This window comes from Plectropomus leopardus, chromosome 8, assembly GCF_026936395.1.
Source record: "Plectropomus leopardus strain MGB_pleo_1.0 chromosome 8, ASM2693639v1, whole genome shotgun sequence".
Classification (NCBI taxonomy): Eukaryota; Metazoa; Chordata; class Actinopteri; order Perciformes; family Serranidae; genus Plectropomus; species Plectropomus leopardus.
The window spans coordinates 21,267,651-21,288,736 of NC_142183.1; the positions used below are offsets into that span (position 1 = coordinate 21,267,651).

General features: G+C 39.5%; 2 protein-coding genes across 2 annotated transcripts; both read right to left on the reverse strand.

Moving 5' to 3' along the window:
- Nucleotides 1-53: 53 nt before the first annotated feature.
- LOC121948043 (V-type proton ATPase 116 kDa subunit a 3) lies at nucleotides 54-12,885 on the reverse strand. Its single transcript, XM_042493293.2, has 21 exons — nucleotides 12,727-12,885; nucleotides 10,512-10,634; nucleotides 10,122-10,200; nucleotides 9,871-10,019; nucleotides 9,648-9,743; nucleotides 8,259-8,320; nucleotides 8,051-8,177; nucleotides 7,863-7,945; nucleotides 7,669-7,762; nucleotides 6,686-6,898; nucleotides 6,441-6,591; nucleotides 6,178-6,317; nucleotides 5,287-5,444; nucleotides 5,106-5,196; nucleotides 4,890-5,008; nucleotides 4,563-4,776; nucleotides 3,467-3,577; nucleotides 2,343-2,429; nucleotides 2,127-2,247; nucleotides 1,772-1,943; nucleotides 54-910 (listed from the first exon to the last, which is right to left on the reverse strand). The coding sequence occupies exons 2-21, from the start codon at nucleotides 10,626-10,628 to the stop codon at nucleotides 817-819; spliced, it is 2,478 nt and encodes an 825-aa protein (XP_042349227.2). The 5' UTR covers nucleotides 10,629-10,634; nucleotides 12,727-12,885; the 3' UTR covers nucleotides 54-816.
- Nucleotides 12,886-14,140: 1,255 nt separating this feature from the next.
- Nucleotides 14,141-20,820, reverse strand: prpf19 (pre-mRNA processing factor 19). The gene is made up of 16 exons (XM_042493179.2): nucleotides 20,620-20,820; nucleotides 20,271-20,420; nucleotides 18,922-18,998; nucleotides 18,458-18,599; nucleotides 18,207-18,280; nucleotides 18,030-18,095; nucleotides 17,881-17,922; nucleotides 17,702-17,776; nucleotides 17,513-17,588; nucleotides 17,281-17,390; nucleotides 16,946-17,101; nucleotides 16,778-16,847; nucleotides 16,513-16,686; nucleotides 16,169-16,251; nucleotides 15,027-15,132; nucleotides 14,141-14,927 (listed from the first exon to the last, which is right to left on the reverse strand). Exons 1-16 carry the CDS (start codon nucleotides 20,636-20,638, stop codon nucleotides 14,830-14,832), a joined length of 1,518 nt encoding a protein of 505 aa, XP_042349113.1. The 5' UTR covers nucleotides 20,639-20,820; the 3' UTR covers nucleotides 14,141-14,829.
- Between the last annotated feature and the right edge of the window lie 266 nt (nucleotides 20,821-21,086).

A 21,086-nucleotide genomic window follows, 5' to 3' on the forward strand; every position in this document is an offset into this window, starting at 1 on the left:
TGACAGTATAATTGGTGTAATGAAGCAGTTCAATGAATGACTCTCCACACAGATTAAACAAGAAAATCGTATTTAATTTCAGTTCAGAGTTGATCCATTTTACAGTGCAAACCGGCAGAGAGAAAAAAAGCGCGAGAAACGTCTGGACAGAGCTTTGTTCAAAAGAGTGGCATGATGATGGAGGTTATGATCTGTCAAAAAGAATGAGTGGATAAACAAGCACTCAATCCAAGTAAGGCACATGAAAAAAACAATAAATACCTGTTGTGTTTTGTGCTCGGAAGACAGGACGATGAGGAAAAAAAGGATCTTTGGCTCATGAAAATCATTCAGATAATTCCCTGCTATCATTTGGAGAATCCTAAAGTTCTGGCTTATCAAAGCACAACACACCAAATTAACAATCATACATTCCCTTAAACTGCAGAACAAATTCACTAACTGGTGAGCTTTCCCTTTTCATAACTGATGTCTATAACACATGTTCATACAGTGAAAAGTAAATGATTACTATTTTTTTTGAGTAAGTGTAATTAGTAAGCAGTACATAACACTAATAGTGAAAAAAATTAGCAAGGGGATACAAAATTATATTTGTCATTTCATAATGTAATTCATTATTTTAGGACTCATTCTACTGATGCAAAAATAACAGTCTTTATCATCATAATCATTGTGCAGGTCAATTAAACCTCTTCATAGCCCACAGGCAATAGAATACCATTGTTAAGACGGAGAAACAGAGTCATTGTGATGTGTGTAGCCGCAAACCAAGTACCTAATGGTATACATAAGTTAATGTAAGCGTTTGGCTGATCACATGGCAGCTGATGCATTGATTAGAGATGAGAATGAGAAAGGGCTCAGCTTGTAGCCTGATCCGCTGTAGAACTTGTTCTGAAACTCCACCCTGTAAGAGAGACAAGCAACATGCTTCAATATAAACCATAACGCAAAATACATATTTCTACAGCAACCCTGTATCTCTCTTTTCACCACAATCTTGTCCACTTTATTCTACAGTGGACAAAAAGCTCAATATTGAAAAAATATGGATTTAGTGCTGCTTTGACCTTTTTTTATGGTAGGAGGAAAAAAACTTTGACCAACATATTAATGCATGAGTGGATTTATAGATATATATGTAAAACATAAATGTGGATATTCATGGTCCTTAAATTTATGGCTTGGTGACTTCTGAATCTTTTCACTTGCACCATCATCAGGCAAAAACAGGATTAACAGCAAAAAGGCCCGGGCTGGAATTGAACCTGAGCCGCTGCTGTAATGACTGAACCTTAATGACACACGCTGTACCAGGTAAGGGGTGTTGTCATATTTATCTGTTTAAAAAGAAAATAAAGAATAAAATTTTTTTTAAAAAAATTCATACCCTTAATGCAAATCTTTCCCTGTACTTTTTTTAGTATAATGTCATTCATTTCTTATGATTTCTAGTGGTGGGATAATAATCCAAACTGGAGTTGTGTTTTAGGAGTGAAAATGTTTTTTGTGGCAGCCTGGGGATAAGAAACGACGTTCTTTGTTAGAAATTTAATACTGTATGTAAGTTATGCACTTGGCTGGTCATTGTTTCTGTTATTTGTGTCTTAGAGGTCCATAAATAACATAAGTGACTCACTAAACCCCTTAAACATGAACTTAATAAAAAGCCATTGCAGACTTTTCTCAGTGCATATATTCAGCCTACTTGTTAGTTTTTTTAAACACATACATTTTTCCATCGCCGTCTCCTCTCTTTCATCCTTACCAGTGCAGACGCAGTGCGTGCAGGAAAGCTGAGAGTCCCTCCATAACCAGCAGGATGGAGACAGTCAACATCGCAAAGAAGGCAAAAATCACAAAGAGGACTACAGATCCCACATAGCCCTCCCACCTCAGGGCTATACGCATCACCATCACCCACAACACCTCTGAAAGCTCTGTGGAGACACAAATAACTCACCGTCAGACAGTCATCAGTGCTTGTGGGAAAAAAATCATCATGAGTATGAATAACTGACTGAAACAGAGCAGTATGAGTGTGTTTGGTTTTAGAGAGGAAGTCTGTCTGTGTTTGTGCATCATGTGAGTGTGAAGATGTGTACTGTGCGTGTGCCACTAACGTGCATGTGCCAAACTGAGAGCCCAGAGTCGGAGGTAAGAGGCCGTGTTGGAGATGCAGCCCAAGCAGTACTCTATGGTGTGGATGGCCTGATGCATGAAGACGTCTGCTGCGTCAAACTCCTGCAGACAGCAAGGATTAAACACTTGCACGAGAATCACAAAAGCACATCTCTGACTCTTAACTTGAATCTGTTTAGTGAATTCTTCTCTCTTACCTCCTCCTCAGCAGCTCCTCCCTCCACCTCCCCCTGACGAGTGTTGATGGAGCCATCATCGGCCACCAGCGGACGTCTGTCTTCCTCCTGATGTTGCAGAGCACCACAAATTCTTCAGAAATTACATCCAACTCAAGATGAAAAAGGTTTTCCCTGAACATCTTCTAGCTGCATGCAGCTAATGCAGGTACCTCTCTGCTCAATCAAGGACAGAGAACATCCAAAGAAAGGACTGGAGCGCACTAGATTCCCACTGCCTCACAGCTTTTAGTTCATTCATATTCATCTTTAAAGCATGTTAAGTATGGGATCATTGGTCCATTGTAATACCAGAAAATCACTAACACTTTCTCCTGGCTGCTTATCGACCTATAGGTTTTTGCCTCATTGTGCATAATATTTTAACTCTTCTGACACCAACTGGTAGAACATACATAGATCCATGTCGTCTACATGTTTTAATGTCCCCATGGCAGGTTTATGTGGTCTGCTTTATGTGAGCTTTAAAGATTCACATATCTGAACACAAAACTGCAATATGCGCAAAAAAATCGTGGACTTTGCTATTGTTTGGCACTATGCACAAGCTGACCATGGCTCTGCAGCCTCAATAAAGGTCTTGGGAAAAGAAAAAAAACAAGGGTAATGGATTCATATTCTTAACACAACTGAACCCTTTGGCTTAAATGAAGAACTAACTTTGTTATGTTTTCTTTAATCTGTTACACATGATGGATGCATGCAGTACTTATAAAAGGACATAATACAAAAGTATTATATTTGTAACTTCAAGAGATATCTATGTTTTTCTTTTATTCCTGATGTGATTGTGATTGGACATCAAAAAAGAAAACTCCCACATGTGGATCCACCATCCAAAAGGTTTGAAATCCTGTTCAAGCAATTATCCAATGAGACTCGCTCACCTATGGTAAGCTGCCCCTATATGCCTTTGCCTTTTTATCTTTGTTCTCTTTGACCATAATTAATTTGCAGCCTTTGGTTGTGCAAACAGATGTTTCAACACCAATTTGTTTTTATGAGTGTGCTGCAGTCCTTTTTTTTCCCTTGGAAGGAAATGCAACTCTACAATAAGGGTTAAAGTTTAGTCAAACACATCTCACCAACTGATGTCGTCTGTTATTGAATGTGATGTATTCATACACAGGTTTCCCAAGCAGGAGGATCGGGACAGAACACAGGGCCAGCACCACCAGGACCTTCTGCACCACAATCTGCACATGAAGAGTTACAGGAGCAACTGTCACACTTTATTCACGCAATATATTGACGCAACACGGGTGTTTCTGCAAATTGTTGCAAATTTACTACAGAATGCATGTACTTTAACTTCTGCAAACCAAAGTAAGGCATTTTTTTTGGGTGGGGTTGGGTGGGGGTGGGGGTGGTGTTAAGTGTTTTTTATTTCTACCTCACAGATGTTCAGTGGTTTCAGTTCATCTTAGTACACTATGAAAATGAGCTTGCAGAGACTTGAGACTAGCTCAAGACTGATGCTTCATCTGATGCTTCAGAGCCTGGAGCTTTTCATTGTACTCACTCTCTGAAAAAACCCTAAGAAATATATTAAGTTTATGCATATATACAGTTGCTGACTAGTTATTGCATCTCTCACTTTTACTTATCGATTTTGGAAGTTTACAAAATAAAAAATGAACAGCATTTCACCTCCAGAACCCTGGAACAATTACATAACCTTAACATGAGATAATGCAGACTTGGTGTTTGTTGTGATGGGCTCCATGTCTCAAGCAGGTTTCAGGTGTCTTTAACATGATTTTCATACTTCACTAACAAAGTAAAATAAAATGTTGGAACTATTTTTTTTTCGACCTAACCACATCCACCAAGCGTATCACGGCACAGAAGGAAGTGTGCATCTACTCACGACGGAGAGGCTCATGCTTGTGACAACGTTAGCTCGCTCAGTGGTGCTAGGTGAGCTAGCAATAGATGCACACTTCCTTCTGTGCCGTGATATGGTAAGACAGTACTACATCAAAACGCTTACAGCAAGGTTACTGGTGTATCCTGAGCTATGATTTTTGGAAAGAGAAATTGCTGTTGGGTTTTTTCAAAAGTATTTTTTGGCATTTTGTGCCTCAAAATATATTTTTGTTTTTGAGCTGTAGTGTACTTAAAAACATGACTTAAAACACAGATATGCTCTTTTTAGTGAAGTGAACAAACCACACACACCTGTCCATGATAGAGCTTTGGGTTGTCAGGGTTGTCTGAGAAGAGGAACATGTCTATGAAGTGGATAAGTATACTGGGTGCGATATTGGAATCGAAGGGAGTGTAGACGATCCACTTGAAGATCACCATAAATATCAGGTAGCCAAAAAGACCCAGCATGAAGAACAGCTCAGGGATCAGCACAAGGAACACGCTGCTTATCTGGCCAAAGTGCCTGGAGAAAAACACAAACAAGGACAAGAGAACGCAGGGAAACAAGGATGTGTGAGGGCAGTAAGAATAAATGTGAAAAGAAACGCACCAAAAAAGTAAAACACGCTTTATTACCAGTAGTTGAAGAATGATAAGCAGACTCCGAAAGTCATATGAATGACACCGATGATAACTGACATCTTCATCTTATATGAATTAAGGAAAGTTAGTTTGTTGTAAGCAAGTCCCCAGACCTAAAAACAGCACAAAACCAGAATGAATGATGTAGTTAAAAACAACATGACAGCATTAAAGAAAATGGAGTTGCGCTGATGAGTGTGACCGCCATACCGGGTCAATGCCAAATGGATAGGGGCTGGTGAAGACACCGGTCACATTAGGATCCATGGTCAAGTACTGACTCCCTGCCAGGACTGATGAACTGAAAGAAAGACAGCAAAAGTGGGTAAGATGGACATGGAAAAAATTGCATAGACATTGGAGAAAACAAAGAGGTAGGGAATATCCTCACTTCCAAATATTGTTCTCGAACATCGGGCCAACGTGCCACCCTGAGTTGAAGGGACTGAGGCCTCTGCTGAAGCACTCGTTGTAAATGGCCCCCGTATAGATCGAGAACAGCCCCATCAGCAAAATCAGATACCTTCCTCCAAACATCATCCTCCAGATCTAAAACATGGCAGGACAGATGACAAGTTATCTCAGTATTTAATGTGCACGGTTCAAAACGAGTTTTTGTTTTACAATTTTACATGTTTTTTTACTCAAAAATATATTGACACAGTAAAAACGTTTGTGGCCTTATTAGCATTACTTAAATAGAGTGCTGCAATTTAACTAAGTACATTTACTCAAGCACCACACTTAGGTGCAATTTTGAGGTACTTGGACTTTACTTGCATATTTGCATTTTATTTTACTTTATATTTCTACTCCACTACACTTCAGAGGGAAATATAATACTTTTTACATCACTATTTATTCAACACATTGTTAGTTTTTACACAAAAGAAAAACCTAGTGGTGTACAAAGTATGTAAAACTGGCTGCATGTTGACAAACTAGTAATTGGTGATAAAAACATAAACATTACTGTTGGGATTTTAAAACATATTTTTTGGCACTTTTAGCACCACAAGCTGGGTGCCATCTAGTTCCATTATATTCAAGAGAAGGCTTTATGGCGGATATCTCCAACACTTGACATCTCAAACCAAAATGATCTGGACTGATGAATAACACTAAGGGTTAAGGGGAAAAATTGCTCTTTGAGTTGTAATTTTGCTATTTGAATTTGTTGACTTTCAGAAACTAAGTAAGTAGAGATTAGCTAAAGGATTTGAATTGGTCACGCAAGTGTGTGTGTGTGTATGGCACTGTGAGTGAATGTCCTGTGAATTACCTCATTGGTGCTGTTCTTGAGTTTGGGGTCCTTCTCCTCAAGGACCATCCAGAGGGCAGCCATAGTCATCAGAATACCGTGACCCACATCCCCAAACATTACAGCAAACAGGAAGGGGAATGTAATTATGGTGTACACCGCTGCAGAGGCAATGACAGAAAAGATCTGAGTAAACCTATAGAAAAAATACACATCTGGCAACATCCGACATGTAATTTTTCTTTCAAGGCATGACTGAGGAAACTTTTTTAGATGTGACGTACCTGGATTGACTTCACGGTAGCTGGCCACACCGTAAGCATCAACAATGTTCTGAAAACCAGCTGTGAAGGAGTTGAGGGGAAACAGGGTAGGTGGAGGCGTGGTGGAAGGCAGGCGGTTGTAGAAAGAGTCAACGCCACTGCCACTCTTCCTCTGAGGATGGAGAAAAGGAGTGAAAAAGATGAGAGAGTGAGAAATTATATTTATTCATGTCTTCTTATTACCTACAGCTCTGTGTTGGTCTTACCCCCCCCTCTCTCAGAGCGCTCTGCAGTTCAGGCAGCTTGGCGATGGGACACCAGGCCTCAGCGATCAGACATTTGTCTGTGACGGAGGGGCTGCAGAGATTCAGCACCATCTGGACTGCCTTACACTTCTGCACGCGCACTTTCCACTGGGGCAACACGGCCACTGCCCGCATCAGCAGCTGCTGCAGGAAGGCCTCTGTCTGCGACAACACCTGAAGTAGAGGGAAGTGAAAGCGTTTTAGGAGAATTGAGAAAACCCGCATCACTGCCTGTCAGTTTCTGTCTGACTTTAAACTTTTACGGCTTGTGTTATTTTAAGCGCTTTATTGTCTTGCACTGACATATACATCATGTCTTAAATGCTTACAGTGTATCAACCAGTGCGGCCCTCAGGTCCTATGACACAAGTCTGTTAGCTGTTCCAGAGTGCAGGACTGAGACCTTTGAGGCAGCTTTAGCTGTTTCAACCATCTGCCTGAGGATCTGAGGACTTCTGCAAGTGTTAAGATCTTTAAATATAACTTAAAACCTACATATTCTGACAGACTCCTGATTAAAATGGTTTATAGACATTATTTTATTCACTTACTTTATTGCATACATGTTGTACTTTTTTATTATATCTTTTATTCCTCACCCATTTTTTGTCTGTCTTTGTCTTTTTAATCCATTTTATCTAGATTTTAATCTGGCTTTTTATCTGTTTTTTATTGCATTTTGTCACCCTTTTATTCCCTTTTTTTTAACTGTCTACACTTGTTCTGTCACATGATCAGCTTGTCAGTCGAGCACTTTGAACTGCAGTAAACTGTATAAAAGGTGCCTTACAAATAAAGTTTGACTGATTGATTTTTGTGCTTTCAAGTATTTTCAAGTGTGATACACAATTGTTACAAAAGAGAGGGCAAATAATTCTGCTGGTGATTGCATCAGTTTTCAACAAACAGAGCTCTGTGCTTTTATCAACCTTCACTACACTTACTGATTTGATATCTTCAATTCTGCCTTGAAGTCCCTGGAGAATCTCCTCTCTCTCCGCAGTGCTCTCCGGGTACGCAAATGTCTGTGTACGGAAGCTGTGAGGAGGGGAATTCAAAACATATTCATCAAGTTCAACAGATATTGTAGAGTCGAAATTTACAAAGAAAAATTAAAAAAAAAAACAGGTTAACACACCAGTCACATATCTTCTTCACTTTCTGTCCAATTTGATCTCCCCAATACGAGATGAGGAACACTGTCCACTGCACCATTTCCCCCTGCAAACCAAGACGCAGCAAAACACCCATAAGAAACTCATTAGATGTGAAAATGACTCTCTGTCTCTCAACCATGATCCCCTCCCTCTGTATGCCAGTCCCCACCGTCTCCTGGTGCTCAAGCCGATCCTCCATCTCTCTGAAATCCACGATGATATACCCACGACAGGCTCGCCACAACAACCGTTCAAATGAGGGAACTTTCCACGGATGGACCACTCCCGCCACGAAACTAAAAGGGAAAAGATGCAGAGGTAAACATGTAAAATGCAGATAAAAACACACAGTGGACATTTTGGAAAATGAGATCTACCTAAGGTGGACATCTTGGCGGTTATCGAACAGGCCTTGACTTTCCAGAACAGGTGGTGGCGCCTGTGAGAAGGAGCCAAAAGTGCAATAATGTTATTTTTGTAGTTTTTGTTTGCTCACACATGCACAATATTTATAAAAAAATATAATAAAACACATGAACTAGCATTAGATATTTTAGGGTGAGACAAAGGCCATAAAAAAAAATATAGGTCTTGAGGTGTTTTTTTAAAGGTTTCTATGGCGACTGCACACTGTATACCTAATGGAAGAAAGTTCAATATTGATGGAGCCACAACTTTACAGACACAATCATTGTTTGTTTTCAGTCTAAAATGCAGCGCAGCTAGTAGGCCCTGCTCAGAAGACCTGAGACGCCTCCTTGTGATATAGTGATGGAGAAGGTCACAGATGTACTCAGGTGCCTGACCATAAAAGGCTCTAAACGTCAGGAGGAATACCTTAAAATGAATCCCACACTTGATGGGAAGCCAGTGTAAAGAGACTAAAATGGACATGATGTGTGTTGTCCTGCTGGATCTAGTTAACAGTCTAGCAGCGGCGTTCTGACTTACTGGGTAGACGTTTCAGAGTTGATTTGCCAAGACAAGTAAAAAGTGAATTGCAGTAGTACAGCCACATCATCTCTAGCTCAGGATGAGACACAACAGACCCATATTTCTCAGTTGTAAAAACAAGTAGGTTTTAATATGGTCATCAAAAATGCATGGCCTGATCAAAAACAATACTCTGGACAACCTTGGAAGCTATATTATCTGGAGCAGTGGTGTCCAAACTTTTTGAATGAGGGACAGCTGTGTCTTGCATTAAACGGGTTATTATAAAAAAAAAAAGGTGAAAATGTGTTAAACTTTCCACCGCTCCTGTAAGCAGTGGTCCTCACTGTCAACCTAATGCCTCTTTGCTGTGGCCATGTCTGCTGTAAAACAGGAAATGTCTGTTAATGAAAACACATTAGTTCCACCTCTATAGTTCCTACTTGATGTAAGTCTGCAAACTATGATAGTCCTGCCATCATGGGGTGAAGGGAGAACATGTGAGCGTTCTTGCTTAATTAACCAATATTGTATGAGGGCCACATATAGTATATTTTGATCTTAGCTAGGGGCGCTTTAAATTGGTCAATAGGCCATGATTGGGCCCCGGGGTGGACTTTGGACGTGCCTGATCTAGAGCAGTTATCAGAACCTACATCTTGTCTCAGATTAGCCGTTAGAAGTTGTTAGTCATCCAATTCTTAACGGCAATCAAACAGCTGTGCAAAACGAGAGTTTTTTGGTGTTATTGGGCTTAAAGGAGACAAAAGTTGAATGTCTACGTAACATTACGATGATGATGTAAGAATTGTTGCAGATGTAGTTTTTCCCACCTGTGAGGCTGTGAGAGAGTGCGTCCTGGTCAGGACTCCTCTGTACTGACAGAGCTGGGTCAGCTGAGCCCGCAGGCTGTCTCTGTTCCTGGACACCTAGTGAGACACACAGTGCAAATTAAAAAAAAAAAAAGCAACGCCAACATGTTCAACCTCTTTTGATAGCATACTTATGAGACAACAGGGCTTTGTCTTTAATTTTTTATCACAGCGTTGCTTTCACCTCTTTGAGTTCTCTGGCCAGCCGCTCGCACTCCTCCTCTATGGTGATGAGTTCTCGGGGCTGAGGAGCCGATGGTGTCGGGCACGGAGGAGGGAGGGGACACTGCAGGGGTGGAGACAGGGAGCGTTTGATCTCCTGCTCCAGGAAGGCTGAAGGGCACATTAAGAAGCTCAGAGAGGAGAATCTAAACAAAACTAATAATAAAGAGCATGGATGAAAACATATGTGGGGAACAATGAGTCAGTACTTACTAAAAGTTTTCTCAAGTTCCTCACATCGCCTGACCTCGCCGACAAACTTCCTCTGAAAGGCGTTCACATTCGGGTTTAACTAAAGCATCAGAGCAGAGGGCAGAGGAAGAGGGTTAATCATGTTCATCTGATCGCAATAATTTGCTGTGTGTGACAGTGACTCAAAGCAACCATCAGTTCACCATCTAAACTCAAATGCTGCAAATTCCAAAGTGACTTCATAAGATAATCACATCAGTTTTAAATAGATCATTCACTGTGCTCCGCGCTGTTGTGAGAATGAGAGTAACGAATGAGAAGACTACCTTAGGAGCCTAATGGACGTCTACTTGTTTTGAACTCTGAGATTTTCACCACAAGATCATGAAGCTTAAGGTTGAAGTGACTCACGTCTCTGAACTCCACCAGGCCCAGTTCTCCCAGCTCACTGACGCAGTTGTAGGCCGAACCGGACTGAAGGAAGAGCTGCACTAGGCACACCTCCTCGCTGCGAAACATGGAGCCCATAACTGCCTGCAAGGAAACAAGTCCAAAAGAACATTTTCCCTGTAGATGTTACAACTTCGCCAAAGTGCTGCCGTTGAGGGATATTATTGACAAACTGAAGAAAATAGAGGCAGTGAACTGTCTGAAAAAAAATCACAGAGGGCCTTTATTTTAAATATAGAGACTGTTCGTTCATTCTGAGAAGAGAGAGGGTGGTGCAACACAGGGGAGGAACTTCAAATATTTTTTAAGCAGTGTAGAGGGTGTTATGTTTTTTTCTATTTGGCGTAAGGAGGACATTCACCTCTAAATGGTCATATTTTGTATTTATTTGCAAAATATCACTATTTATCATAGCTATTTATGGTGGAGGGAGGGTCGTGTATTTTACCCCAGCCACTCAGAGAGGTTTTAGGAAAGAAATCTGTAGCTCAGGGGAGGGTCATGTACTCTGATAAATAAAGTACAGTCTCATAGGACCATAAAAGCCTCTCAGTGACAATAGAGAAGTGTATGAATGGAAACTTCAGAAAGGGAAGCATGAAGTCCTCCTGACTGTCATGGTCAGGTGGGTTTTCCATTCTTGCACAGACGTGTTTCTATCACTGTTACAAGTGCACCGTTTCCCTTAAAATTTTGAGTTAAATCCTTCTTCAATACACACAAAAAACATGACTATAAATAAATCATACCTCTGTGGAGGTTATAATGTGTTCATTGTTAATAATGTGTAATATTAAAGTAAAGTTTGTGGTCATTTTGGAGGCTGTAGTGTATGTTTAGACCAACCTCTTTGATATAAATGAGGTGGGAAAAAAAACCACAGCAGCACCAAAAACTACAGCTTCCAAAATGACCATAAATAAACATTTCTCAGGGAGTTTCACTGAAATCTAAACATTATAACCGTCATGTTTTTGCAGGGTAGTTGTGTCAGACTGCTTTAGTTTTAACTAGATTAACCCATAAACTGAACATTTATATTAAGTTATAATGATGAAGAATGTGGGAGAACTATATAACCACCTACCAGAAAATATTCAAAAATTGTTCAATGATCAAGAACGTGGTTACAATTTAAGGGAGAAATTTAATTTCAAATCGCACAGTGTTCGTACCTCACGAAAACATTTTTGTTTATCAGTCTATGAAGTTAAACTATAACAGTTTTAATGTGGAGCTAAAGCAATGTCCAGACATAAACCCGTTTAAAATAATGTTTAAAAACAAGGTACAGGGATGAAGAGGGGGTTTGACAATCACCAGGTGTTTACAGGGCTTCTTATATATTTATTTGGTTATTTAATATTTATTTTTTCCCACATTTATCTGCCTTTTTTTCTCTAAATAATAACAAAACACATATATATATATGTGTGTGTGTGTGTGTGTGTGTGTGTGTGTTTAAATGAATAAGGAAGCTGGTTAATTAAAATTCAATGACTTACAGAGAAAGGGTGGGATTTTACTTCTCAGTTCTTTTTAAAACGAAGTCATCGTGTGTTTAACAATTTCTTTTTCTTTATGTTTTAACTGTCTGCAAATATGACTTTTTTCTTGTCTTTCTGCTTTTGAAAAATATTTTCTCCATTTCTTTTTCTAGGCTACATGTTCGAAATATATAAATCAAATCAAGTATTCAAAGAAAAACATATTTCTACAGGGGGCTTTTGGCATGAACATGTTTTTAATTGTTTAAAAAAAATTAACAAAAAATACTGGAGACTAATATTACTGTGTAGTAATGGACATGGAAAGGTCCCGTTTTGAGCTTCAGAGTAAAATGTTTAAAGGGGTCACAGAGGCTTAAACGAAAGCTGTTTCACCTTTATAAAGTCTGTCTCTGTCTACACTTTTCCTGCTTTAATCATCAGAAATAAGCAATGAGTTTCTGAGTGTCACGGCACGTCAATAAAACGAGGCTGAAAGAAAGGCACCTCAACAAAAGACGTATTGTTAACGGTGAAGGAAATACAGTCTTAATTGTTTGGGGAAACTCCGCAAATAAAAAGAAAAGCAGCATTTTGTTTGCACTGATTCATGAGAGGACAGCGGCGGAAAGCAGCTACATGTGAGCACAAAAATACTAAATACTAAATACTAAATACGAATTACTCACCTTTCTGCCTCCTAAAACCCGCTGGACTCCGACCTGCTGTGTTTCAGGCTGTCCAGCTCCGTGCCGACAGAGAGGCCGGTGACTGCTGACCGGGAGAAACCAGATGTGTTTGTGAGGAGCTCTGAGTTTAGTCTCGCACTTCCCGTTTGTGAGGGTCACGTTACTGCGGCCTCACGTGACGGTTGACGTTCGTCTCTCATTTGGCCACGAGGGGTCGAGATTTTCCGTTATTAAATGGCGGTAAAAAAAAAAAAAAAAACATGAACGCTGGTCAGATTTAGATGAACCGACGGAGTCTAATGTCTCATGTTTGCTAACTGTTAAATTAAAACATTAATTCATGCATTGTTATGAATGAGGGGTAGCTGGTTTGCTGAGCGGGTGTTGCTAAGCGACACCATAATGACATCACAGATATAAGCAGCATCATTCTCATTAAACCAAGGCTGTGCCCAAAAACAAGCTAACAAATAATATTTTATATTCATATCACATCAGGGCGTTTCTCTAAATACGTCCCTCGGTATGGTCCAAAAGTAGTTATTTTTTTGTTCATTTTGTTATTTGTAATGGCAACAGAGGAAAGCTCTGAGTCGAAATCAATGCAGAAAAGATAGAAAGAGGGGTGTGAACCTATAAATATTTTTTTGTGGATAAAGAAAATCCCACCATCAGCAAGTAAATTAGGAAATCATAAACTATACATGTAGGATGCTTTTAGGAGCCCAACGATGCTGGTTTTTGCTGGTTTGTTTTAATTAAAAAAAACACACTTGGAGCCAGATAATATTTAACAATTTGTTGTATCCCGGGTATCACACTCCCCTCAAGGTCCCCTCCAGACATGATTTGGACACTGATTCCAAACTTGTCCTGTACTATTAATGTCATATATTCATGTCACAAGGCCCTCTTGATTTTAAGGGCCTCTTGATTTTATAAAAATAGAAAATGTGCCCCTGTATTAGAATAAAAAAATAGTCCAATTGGAATTATTTGTGTCTGACATAGTTTTTCTTTTACAAGTTGAATTACCTTCATGAAATTACATTGACTTCTTCCCCTGCACTGAAAATTTAATACATATAAAAACACAAATATTTTTCATTTGAAAAGTACTACTGGATACATGATCTCTAAATGAACATTTTAAACAGCTGAATATCTGTTTATTTAGAATTGCTTTTAAATGCCATTTTTTCCTTTAGTAATTCTCTTATTTTTACTATTCCTGCTAATCTGTTCTTTTACTTTCACTATTTGTATTTTATGGTCAACTATCTTTTTATCTAGATATAATGTATTATAATGTTTAATGATTACAGCCTTGGTACAATGTCTGAAATGAAGGTGAAGTTAAATTACTTTAATTCCTGCAGCGGATCTCTTGGTCTTGATCTGACAAAGAGATGGATGGCAATACAAAAGATATTTTATTTTATTGTAAAAGGGCAGAGTTGCAACAGGTAAAATAGCAAGTAATGAGAAATATACAATTGGAAAAAGACTAAAGTTTAAATGGAGAGAATGAAATCAGAAAAGAAACTGAAGGGAGGACAAACAAGACTAAATTTTTCACAATCATGAATCTCATACACCTGTTCATTTTCGGCTTTGTTGTACTGTACATCACTACAGATGTATTTACTCTAAAGATACTGTAATGAAGAAGCTCAACATTGAGAAGCAAAGCAGATTTGTTATCACACCAATTATAGCCCCCCAACAGTGAACACTTCAGAGTTGTATTACAAGCGACTTTAGACCCCCACACACACATACAAAAAGAAAGAAAATACTACAGTCAAATCATAATTGCTGGCAAGGAGCATTTCACTGGCTTCTGCATCTCATTTCACATCATTTACATTTCAGACTTACAATGCCAACAAACTTGTTATCTAACCATGCTGCTGTGGTTTCATATAGCAGACAGTTTCATGGGGTCTCGTCCTTGGACACGAGGACTAACACACTAATGAAGCAAAGTTAGCAGTGATTTTTTTCTTCTTTTTCTAGAAATTACACAGCTGTCCAGGAAAGTCACTGCTCAGACACAGAGATATTTTCATCCTCCTCCCTTCATCCTAAATGTATCCTTTTCTACAAACTGTAAAATTTGAGACTTCTATCCATTCCTGCAGAGGTCAGGAACTGAGCGTTTTCTCCAAAGGCCACTCCAGTCACCAGTCCTGTATGGTCTGCAATTAGAAAGACAAACCCAAGGTCACAAATCTGCTTTTTCCTCAAAGCACGCATCATATGACAAACATTTCAAAAGAAAATTTCACCCTTCTGACCTGTGAAGTTGAGGACCTCAGACCACTGTTTACAGATGTAGACACGGATGTCAGACCCTCCAACAGCCAGGTAGGTACCGCTCTGGTCAAACACGAGGGATTTCACCTGAAACAGAAAAAAAAGAAGGAATAAGATTCATAACACAGACAGAGGAGAGTCTGGAGACCAGAGGAATGAAATCAAGATAAGATAAAAGATCAAACCGTGTAAAAATAATCCACGATTATTCTTTACATGCTCAGTGATGCAGCTAAATCAACTAAAAGGATACACATGAATCAACTTAACACGCTCGCTAAACTCATAAATCCAATTAACATTCTGTTAGCATCACTTACCAGACTCTTACTGAGCTCTCATCTCACAAGCAATGCATTTATACTCAGAGAGTTAGATGTGAGCCAACACCACTTTCAAATTTGTATTTGTTTTTTAAGACTAAAAGTCTTAGAAACGGTTAACCTGGTTGTCATAAAGTGTCAAGTATCCACTTCTCTTTTTAACTGGCACATTTATGTTATCTGTTTAATTCATAGACAAACAATAAAAGCACCAAGCTGAGGTTTAAGAGGAAGTTACATGATAGGATGGAAGTCAGTATTCACTCAACATTTATTGCTTTGTATAAGGAAAGCATATATTTAATAAATATTAAAGTAAATCAACCTTGGTCTATATTAAAAGTTTGCATTTTTGGGACAGGATGCAGTGGTGTAACTGCACTCTGTGAATATCTGCACAAATCCACACAGCATAAAAATGTCAGATCTGCACAGCCTCAAATAATGTTCACTCAATATAACGTTACAGGCATAATGGTTGTTTTTTTTTTGCAAGTACTCAATCATTTATTGAGAGTATTCGAGTATGGAAATAACTTTAAATGCCAATTTCGAATCACGATTTCTCTGAAGTCTCCCGGACGTCACTCCATCCAGCCAAAAATCAGCTTCCAGTCTTTACATTAAGTTAATTGCCTGCTGGATCTAGCTTTATATTTAGTGTATGGACACGAGCACAGTGTCAATGCTTTCATTAAACTCTAGGCAATGATAATATATAATTTCAACTTTCATTGATAAATAATTTCAGAAAATATTAAACAATTCCTTTCATAGGAGAAACACACACAATTTCTTACCTCATAGTTGTTATCCAGAGTGATGGTCTTGAAGTTCTTCAGTTTCCTCAGATCCCACAGTTTCAGAGAGCTATCCTGGGCACCTGGAGCACAGAACCGGACAAGGACGTTAGCATATGCAAAACAAAAAATTAAATACACAATTCCAGGTCGCTTTAGTGCAAAAACAAGGGTGATGCTTGAATGATTTTTAGATATTGTAAATCAGTGTAAAGTTTATGTGATGTACACGCATTTTTTTGATATTCCTAAATGTTCCTGTAAATGTTGCAACCCAACACAGAACAGATGCACGTCAAAGATGAGCAGCAACACTGTGAAGAAAGGCTGTTCGTAGTTCTCACCTGTGGCCAGATAGTATCCATTCTCAGAGAAAGCAATGGAGGTGACAGGGCCAGAGTGGCCGGGGAAGTTGGCCACATTGGTGCGCTCCTTCAGATCCCAGATCTTGATTTGCGAATCAGCCGTCCCAGTGCCAAAAATGAGACCATCAGGGTGGAACTGAGCACAGGTGAGAGCTGTAGGGGGCAGAAAAATAAATAGCACCTGAAACAAAAGGGCTCTTAATTTAACTGCCACACACAAGCAAGTTAACATGAAGACACTTACCACAGCCGGCACTTTCATCAGTAACTTTGGTGAGGACCCGACCAGTTTGGATATCAGAGAAGGCCCAGTACTGCAGAACAGGGACAGAAAAGTTAGTGTGGTTAACCAGCACAGCGATCACTTGTACTTCAGTGTTAAATAAAGCTCGAGGTCTGTCAGCACACACACCTGATCCTCAGAGGAGCTGAGCAGGTAGTCCCCGGTAGCGTGCAGGGACAGTCCAGTGACACCTGCCTCGTGGGCACGCACCACCTGGACACAGTTGCCCCCAGTGACGGACCACACGCGGATGGTGTTATCTGGAGATGCAGAGAAGACCACGGACTAGAGGGAGAGACACAGCAAAGGTGTGAGGGATGAAAAAAAGGGGAAATAATAAGAATGACAGAGCAAGTTCCTGAATAATTCATACACTGTTCTTTTTCTGAGGATTGCAGCCACAGGATTGTCTTATTGGAGAAAGATCTGAAGGGTTGATGTTTAAAAAAAAAAGAAAATGTTACCTGTGATGGATGGTAAATGACAGAGGTGACCTTCTTGGTGTGACCCTTGAATGTTGCCACAATCTGTTCCTCATTCTTGTCAAACACCACCACGTTCTTATCTGCTCCTCCTGAAGCACAAAAGAGGGTCTATATCAAACAAAAAGTCTTAAAATGATCGTCGAGTGTAAACAAATCACAATACGCTTTAGAGCTGGAAGATGCAGCTGGGAACTGGATAAAGTCAATGTACCGGTGAGTACTTTGTTGGTGTCGGAGGGACACAGATCCAGAGCCAGGATACCAGGGACACTGGCACTGTGGAGACCCTAAAGCATCAAAGAGATCGCACATTATAAACATGTAAATAAAGTCAATAAAACACAGTTTTGACTGTCTGATGAAAAGAAAAAACTGTAATTTATACTCAAAATCTACTCACAGCATGTGAGGCCACTTGGCGATATTTGCTAAGATCCTCAGCTCTAACCAGCTCCTCTGGGACAGTTTTTCCTCTCTGGAGAAACACAGTTAAGTGGTTAAAACAGTGTGGGTGTACGTTACATAGTACCACAACTTTTTACGCAGCAGAAATGGGCAAAAAGTAGAGCAATACAATACCTTCTTTCTTTCTGTGGTGAGGATAGTTGCTTTGTCTTGGAGCTACAAACAGAAAAAAAAATATTGACACAAATCTTAGACCTGCTTAAGAAAACAGAAAGCTTAAAGCCAAATAGTGAACTACGTGGATAAAAGAAAAACACTCTTACCTTCTGGATAATCTCTGGGGTCATTCCCACCTGTTCACTAATCTCCATGGGCTCTCCACCAGCACCCTGACAGAGAGGGCAGGAAAAGAGATTGTTAGGAGGAAATGTGGCAAGAGCTTATGATAGTGTATTTCTGTTTAGTATCTTATCAACTGGAATTGAAATCCAATCACTCACTGCTGCAGCTGGCTGAGAGGCAGGGACTGCCTGAGGGGCAACCAATCCAGCCTGGGGTTTGAGTGTGGCAAGAGCTGTAAAAAGGAACGAGACCCTATTAGAAAAACATGCTCTTACAGTACTATCTATGAGCTCGTGTTGATATAGAGCAGATTCTGCATAGACTTTATGATCATATTAAAGCTATTCTATGTGTTTTTCAAGTGGAACTGTGTCTTAAAATCAAGGATACACAAATGCTGTCAGCCCACCTTCTCTCGCAGCAGTGACCTCTTTGGTGAGTCGAGCGATGACTCTGCAGGCGGCATCATGTTGGTAGAGGGCGTGTGACAGTTCTTGGCGAGTAGTCTGCAGCTGCTGACGCAAGGTGAAGCTGTGAAGCATAACAGCATCCTAAAACAGAGAGGAGAAAACGAAAATTGATATTTTAAGAGGGAAAAAGCAGGGAAAATCAGCTCTGAGCTACTGTGATGTTAAAGGCTATTATGTAATTATTAACTTGCCTCATAATTCTAAAATGTACTAAAACAACTGTCATAAAAAAGGTACGATCTGTTCCACCAAAGCTTTACTATCATAAGAGCATAGCTAATAATGGTCCAGACAGAAAAATCAATCTGTTTATTCAAAACAAAAACTTTTGCAGTATGTAGACATCTTTACAGTCTGATGTTTTGCTGTGGATTTTTCCTTTCTCAAGGCGAATAACACTCACCCACTCATCTTGAAGGGACTTGAGGATGGCAGGAATACTTGTTGCTGACGGAGCTTTTGGTCTGATCGGATGGGACACTGAAAAAGAGAAGAGTTGCTCATGTTCAGAACAAGCAGTCTATGTATCGTCAGTGATCAAGTTAGCCTTGTTCATCTGCTGTGGGTTTTGACATTTCAAGAATAACTGCTGCAGGACATGAGGGCGAGTCAGGACTCTATTATTGGTAAATTATTTTTGAAGCAAGTGCAATATTTGATATTTGCCCAAACATATTTTTTTGTAGGAATTTGCTGCTTTTTTTGTCTTACGTTACAGTAATATGAGTATCTAGGGGGGTGGAATGATGGTTAAACAAGGTTCCCACAGTTTTACCATTTCAATTTCATAACTTTCCATAATATTTTGTGCAATTTCCCTGACTTTATTTAAGGAGTTTTGAAAAAGAGGTAAGCCTGCATAGTGATACCGCCATAAATAACTAAGAGGCCCATCTCGGGCATTTGAGGATCAGCAAACTGCTTGCGATTGCTGACTTTTACTAATTTATTAGATCATGAGATCCTACGGTTGTCAGTGCAATTTCCATGTGTTCAAGTTACAATTTTGACAATTTTGTATGTATTCATTTAGTGTGAAAATTGTAACTCAAACACATGTAAAAGGAAAAAAAAATGATTGTTTTAATAGACATGTTTGATAACTGTTTGGGTGTGCAGCAGCAATACAAGGAATGTACAAACACCCACATGTTTTGTGGGTTTTTAAAGAACATATTCTAGACAGTAGCCAAAATCATATATGTTAAAAAAACGTTTCCAAAGCATTATAATAATTCCAAACCATTTCCAGGCCTGGAAAATAGTTTTTTAATTTTATTTGATAACTTTTCCAGTAATTTCATGACCCTGGGAACCCTGGATGGTTCTTTTTTTCTGAAGTTTTAAAAACTAAAGACTTGATGAGAAAACAACCTTAAAGAATGATCAGTGATGAAAGTAATCGTTAGTTGCAGCACTCCACATAAAAATCCCAATAATGACTAAAATGGTGAAAATTATATCAGATTACGACTGAATTACTTTTTAAAGCCTTGTCTCAGTTGCCACTTTATCGGGTCCACCTTGCTATAACTAATGCAGTATGAGACAAGCCTGAAATTGATCCCACCTTCATGAAGTTTATATGTCCGGCTTTGTTGAGGTGTTCATTCATTGGATGTGCTAACATGCGCTGAAGTTGTATCGCTCTCTGTTAAACTGCATTACTTTTAGCTACATGTAACATTACCTAATAAAATGGTAACAGAGTGTAGGTGTCCAGCTGCTCCCGGGTTTTTGTTTTTTTTTTACCTTTGATATCTACGAGCTGCTCCTCAGACAGCGGCTGTCCATTCATCGGGTCGGTCCCATTCTCTGCGATGTACTTCTCGATTAGCCTGCGCTCAAACACCTGGTTGGACACCGGAGAGACGCACGCATGCTCCGGCACCTCGTTGGAAACTAGATGAAAGGCAGTAACAGCTTAAAGACCACACGATACGTACAATAAAATAACCACAAATAAGACCGATGAACTATCTTATGTAGGAGGCGGCAGTGCATGGCCGCTAGCGTTAGCTAAATTAGCTAGTAGCATTAGCATTAGCATTAGCGCCTTGCTAACCTCCACTGCCTCCGTCATATCAATGAATTTACTTACTCGCACAAACCAAAGACATCTTCCCCACGCAGTCCTACGAGTCTCTCCTACTATTTGAATAATGCTCGTCCCCTGCTTTGGAAGTTTTTGAGCGCAAACACGAACACTTTATTTATGTTTTGCTGTAATTGGAAGTAGCACGCTGTCCTTTCATTGCCGCTACACGGGCTTCCTCTTCTTCTTCTACGCCTTCTTCCAGTCTCTGAGCGCCAGAGGCTCACAGGTCCTCCACTGCCCCCCACCGCCGGAAAAACACCACTGCTCTGATAATAGATTAAAAAAAATAAAAAATGAAATCAATTAATAAAAAAGAAATGAAATAATAAAAATAAAATCTTAATAGTAATAACAATAATAATATTTAAATACAGTCTACGGCTCTGATCAATGTACCAAGAACTAGTGAGGAAATGATTGAGGGGTTAACTTATATCACTTTAGACAAGTGGTTAATCATTTAAAGGACC